At 46.9% G+C, this 5,818-nt stretch overlaps 1 protein-coding gene across 1 annotated transcript; it reads left to right on the forward strand.

The window, feature by feature from the left end:
- Window positions 1-1,211: 1,211 nt before the first annotated feature.
- On the forward strand, window positions 1,212-5,102 carry LOC102922074 (serine/arginine repetitive matrix protein 1-like). The gene is given in 5 exon segments (XM_076560324.1): window positions 1,212-1,770; window positions 1,772-2,583; window positions 2,585-2,918; window positions 2,921-3,674; window positions 3,872-5,102. Coding segments are annotated over 5 exon segments (2,718 nt in total). The 5' UTR covers window positions 1,212-1,227; the 3' UTR covers window positions 4,147-5,102.
- The last annotated feature ends 716 nt before the right edge of the window (window positions 5,103-5,818 follow it).

Below are 5,818 nucleotides of genomic sequence, written 5' to 3' on the forward strand. Positions count from 1 at the left end.
TGACTTATAAAGGGAGACTCATCAGAATAAGATCTAACTTCTCAATGGAGACTCTGAAAGCCAGAAGGTCCTACACAGATGTAATGCAGACCAAGGATGCCAGCCTAGACTTCCAATCACCAAGACAGAGTGAACAAGACATTCCAAGACAAAACCAGATTTAAACAATACCTATCCACAAATCCAGCCCTACAGAAAGCACTAGAAGGAAAACTCCAACCTAAGGAAGTCGGATACAACCATGAAAACACAGGCAATAGATAAGCCCACATCAGCAAATCCCAAAGAAGGGAAATACACACACACTACCACCAAAAGATAACAAGGATTAACAATCACTGCTCATTAATATCCCATAATATCAAAGGACTCAATTCACTATTTAAAAGACACAGGCTAGGCCCCTACGACCTATCCCTGGGACACAACCAGTCCCCAGGAACTCCCACCCAACTCTCTTCCAGTTACTGACCAGCAGGGAAAACTCCAGCTGGAAGCTTCACCACCACCAACCCCCTCACCCCCACAACTGGACCCTGCAATCTACACGCCCTGCCCTAATACCCATCCACCTGAGACACCAGCAACTTCCTGAGTCAAGGAAACCAAACCACCAGCTCTCGTTGGACCAAGAGTAACTTCCTGAGGCAGGGAAAACAATCCACCAGCTCTCAATGGACAAAGAGTTCTCATTGGACCAAGAGTAATCTCCTGAGACAGGGAATCCACCAGCCCTCATTAGACCAAGAGTGGCTTTCTAAAAAATAGAATCTGCAACCTCTCATTGGACCAAGAGAAGCTTCCTGAGACACAAAATCTGTCAGCTCTGACTGGACCAAGAGCCCTGATAAGACCAAGAGTGGGCTCCATGAGTCACAGAATCAACTAGCTTGGGTTGACCCAAGAGCAGCTCCCTGAGACATAGACTCTGTCTGCTCCAACTAGACCAAGAGCTAAGATTGGACCCAGAGGGGGCTCCCTGAGACACAGACACAACAAACAGAGAGTGGACCAGTAGCAACTTGCTCAGATACAGGCACCTCTTATATCTATTAGAGGAGGAGATGGGCAGACATCAAGGCAAAAATACATACAACATAAAGAGCAATATGGCATCACCAGAATCTAGCCCTCCTCCAACAGCAAGACCTGAACATCAGAATGTAGAAAAAGGAGAAAAAAGCAACCTTAAGAATAGCATCATGGATCTCCGAGCGAGGCAGCAAGATGGACGCGGGATTCTTACGCAGAACAAGTGCGGAACAGGATAATCGGTTCAGCAACAAACAGAAGAAGCTCCTCAAGCAGCTGAAATTCGCAGAATGTCTAGAAAAAAAGGTGGACATGAGCAAAGTAAATTTGGAGGTTATAAAGCCTTGGATAACAAAAAGAGTAACTGAAATCCTTGGATTTGAAGATGATGCTGTGATTGAGTTTATATTCAACCAGCTGGAAGTGAAGAATCCAGATTCCAAAATGATGCAAATCAACCTGACTGGATTTTTGAACGGGAAAAACGCTCGAGAATTCATGGGAGAGCTGTGGCCCCTGCTGTTGAGTGCACAAGAGAACATCGCTGGGATCCCCTCTGCTTTCCTAGAGTTGAAGAAGGAAGAAATCAAACAGAGACAAATCGAACAAGAAAAGTTGGCATCTCTGAAAAAACAAGATGAAGATAAAGATAAGAGGGATAAGGAAGAAAAAGAGAGCAGCAGAGAGAAAAGGGAGCCGTCTCGCAGCCCACGGAGACGCAAATCCAGATCTCCTTCCCCCTAGAAGACGATCTTCCCCTGTCAGGAGAGAGAGAAAGCTCAGTCACTCTCAATCTCCCCGTCACAGAACCAAGAGCCGGAGCCCTTCCCCTGCCCCAGAAAAGAAGGAGAAATCTCCAGAGCTCCCGGAACCATCAGTGAGAACAAAAGACTCTTCAGTACAGGAGGCCACGTCTACAAGTGACATCCTGAAATCTCCCAAGCCTGAGCCTGTACCAGAGCCCAAAGAACCTTCTCCAGAAAAAAATTCCAAAAAGGAAAAGGAAAAGACTAGACCAAGATCGCGATCACGTTCCAAATCACGATCTCGGACCCGTTCTCGATCACCTTCTCATACTAGACCAAGACGGCGACATAGATCCCGATCAAGGTCTTACTCTCCTAGAAGGCGGTCAAACCCAAGAAGGCGACCATCTCCTCGAAGAAGAACTCCACCAAGACGGATGCCCCCTCCACCAAGACACAGGAGGAGTAGGTCTCCAGGCCGACAAAGGAGGCGCTCTTCCGCATCGTTGTCTGGAAGTAGCTCTTCGTCCTCTTCATCTCGTTCCCGGTCACCACCAAAGAAGCCTCCCAAGAGGACATCCAGCCCCCCTCGAAAAACGAGAAGGTTATCTCCTTCAGCAAGTCCTCCTAGGCGAAGGCACAGGCCATCATCTCCAGCAACTCCACCACCTAAAACTCGCCATTCCCCAACCCCCCAGCAGTCGAACCGTACAAGAAAAAGTCGAGTTTCTGTGTCTCCAGGAAGAACTTCGGGTAAAGTGACAAAACATAAAGGTACTGAGAAAAGAGAGTCACCTTCACCAGCACAAGCCGAGAAAAGTGGAGTTGTCTGAGTCTGAAGACAAAGGCAACAAGATGGCTGTAGCGGATTCTGTGCAGCAGAGGCGCCAGTATAGACGACAGAACCAGCAGTCTTCATCTGACTCTGGCTCCTCTTCCACCTCAGAAGATGAGCAGCCCAAGAGATCCCATGTGAAGAATGGTGAGGTAGGCAGGCGGCGGAGACATTCCCCCTCTCGGAGTGCCTCTCCATCACCTCGAAAGCGCCAGAAAGAGTCTTCTCCTCGTGGTAGAAGGAGGAGAAGTCCCTCTCCACCACCAGCCAGAAGGCGACAATCTCCTTCTCCAGCTCCTCCTCCTCCTCCCCCCCCCTCCTCCTCGGGCGGCGCAGATCTCCCACCCCACCACCACGACGAAGGACTCCTTCTCCTCCCCCACGCCGCCGCTCACCTTCTCCAAGAAGATACTCTCCTCCCATCCAGAGGAGATACTTTCCTTCCCCACCTCCAAAGAGGAGAACCGCCTCACCCCCACCCCAGCCCAAGCAAAGGGCATCACCATCTCCACCACCAAAGCGCCGGGTCTCCCACTCTCCACCTCCCAAACAGAGAATCCCCCCAGTCACCAAGAGACGTTCGCCCTCCTTATCTTCAAAGCATAGGAAAGGGGCTTCCCCAGGCCGCTCCACCCGAGAGGCCCGGTCACCACAACCAAACAAACGGCATTCGCCCTCACCACGTCCTCGAGCTCCTCAGACCTCAAGTCCTCCCCCTGTTCAAAGAGGAGCATCAGCATCACCCCAAGGAAGGCAGTCCCCATCTCCAAGTACTGGGCCCATTAGGAGAGTCTCCAGGACTCCGGAGCCTAAGAAGATTTAAAAGGCTGCCTCACCAAGCCCTCAGTCCGTAAGAAGGGTCTCCTCTTCCCGATCTGTCTCTGGATCTCCTGAGCCAGCAGCTAAAAAGCCTCCAGCACCTCCATCTCCTGTCCAGTCTCAGTCACCCTCCACAAACTGGTCGCCCGCAGTACCAGTCAAAAAGGCTAAAAGCCCAACACCAAGCCCGTCCCCTGCCAGGAATTCTGATCAAGAAGGAGGTGGGAAGAAGAAGAAGAAGAAGAAGAAGAAGAAGAAGAAGAAGAAGAAGAAGAAGAAGAGGAGGAGGAGGAGGAGGAGGAGGAGGAGGAGGAGGAGGAGGAGGAGGAGGAGGAGGAGGAGGAGGAGGAGGAGGAGGAGGAGGAGGAGGAGGAGGAGGAGGAGGAGGAGGAGGAGGAGGAGGAGGAGGGGGGGGAGGAGGAGAAGGAGAAGGAGAAGGAAAAGGACAAGAAACACAAAAAGGATAAGAAACACAACAAGCACAAAAAACACAAGAAGGAGAAGGCTGTGGCTGTGGCCACTGCAGCTCCTGCAGCCCCTGCAGCCGTTTCTGCTGCCACCACCACATCAGCACAGGAAGAGCCTGCGGCAGCACCTGAGCCCAGGAAGGAGACTGAGGGTGAAGCTGAGGACAACCTTGATGACCTCGAAAGGCACCTGAGGGAGAAGGCCCTGCGGTCCATGCGGAAGGCTCAAGTGTCCCCACAGTCCTAGGTGGACATGTTTGTTACGTTGTAAATTTGATTTGGTTTGTACTCAATTCAATTTCAAAATTGCTAAAATGTGTTTGAGCTTTAGACTATAACATTTGTTGTAATAATTGCTAGGTTGAAGTTCACCATGTTTTAAAAAAAGGGGGCATGGATTTACATTACAAAGGCGTCCACGGTGTATTAGTGACATTCTTCCATTGACATTTAGAGTGAAATATTTTAAGCCAAAAAAAAAAAAAAAAAAAAACCAACTTTTTTTTTAAGGGTGTTTAAATATTGTTGACATTTTTGTGGTTCCTTTAAACGCCCTTGCCTCTCCCCAGAGTTAGTTTGTTTTTTTCCCTCACCCCCACCTTTTTTTTCTTCCTCCTCTTCTTTCTCTTAAATTTGAGCACCCATGTAAATTATGCTTTCAGCCTTGGGTAGGTTCGTAAGCTTGCCCAGAGGGAGACCACTGTTGAAGGACAAAGGTCTGAGTGAGTGTGTTAATGTCGCCAGCACTCCTGTTCTGTGGAGTCTCTGCTGACACCTCGGGGTTCCAGCTCTGGAGAGCAGGGCGGCACTGCTCACGAATGCCGAAGAGTCTGTCTGTGCATGCCAGGCTCATACGTTGATTTAGAACTCTGGGATTTTGTCCTCTTTGGGTTGGTTTGTTTTCCTTCCCCCCTCCCTTTTTCCCCCCTCTCTTTTGTAAAGGCAGTTTATCTGACCCAGCAAGGACCCTTCAGTTAGATAAATTTGTTTTATGAAACTTTGTGGCTCCCATGCATATTTTTTTCCCTACTCTTCGAATTGGTACACACAACTGAAGAGCTCTTGCATTGGCAGGCTAGGAGGGCCTGGACTTGGACATAGGGTCTTGGTTTCACTTGTTTTATTTTATTTTAATTTTTAACTAAAGCTATATAAAGCTTGTGGATTAAACAGAATAAATTTCTAAATTTAAAAAAAAAAGAATAGCATCATGAAGATGCTAGAGGCCTTTCAAGAAAAGATTAAAAATTGAAGAAAAGATAAACAAAAAGTTGGAAGAAATCAATAAAGATATTGAGAAAAAGACAAACAAAATATTAGAAGAAGTCAATAAAGAAATTGAGGAAAAGACAAATTTTAAAAAATGGAAGAAACCAATAAAGAAATTGAGAAAAAGACAAAAAAATTGGAAGAAATCAATAAAGAAATTGAGGAAAAGCCAAATAAAAAATTGGAAGAAATCAATAAATCCCTTACAGAAAGCCAAGAAACCCATGAAAAAGCAATTAAACATGTGAGGGAAACAGTTCAAGACCTGAAAAGGGAACTAGAAACAATGAAGAAGACACAAACAGAGGGAATGCTGAAAATGGAAAATCTGAGTAAACAAACAGGAAACACAGATGCAAGCATAACCAACAGAATACAAGACATGGAAGAGAGAATCTCTGGTGTAGAGGATACAATAGAAGAAATAGATTCATCAGTCAAAGAAAATACCAAAGCCAAAAAAGTCATAACACAAAATGTCCAGGAAACCTGGGAAGAAGCCAAACCTAAGAATAATAGGGATAGAAGGAGAAGAATACCAACTCAAAGGCACAGAAAATATATTCAACAAGATCATAGAAGAAAACTTTCCCAACTTAAAGAAGGAAATACCTGTGAAGATACAAGAAGCTTATAGAACACCAAACAAA

The sequence above is a fragment of the Peromyscus maniculatus genome, chromosome 23, assembly GCF_049852395.1.
Source record: "Peromyscus maniculatus bairdii isolate BWxNUB_F1_BW_parent chromosome 23, HU_Pman_BW_mat_3.1, whole genome shotgun sequence".
Classification (NCBI taxonomy): Eukaryota; Metazoa; Chordata; class Mammalia; order Rodentia; family Cricetidae; genus Peromyscus; species Peromyscus maniculatus.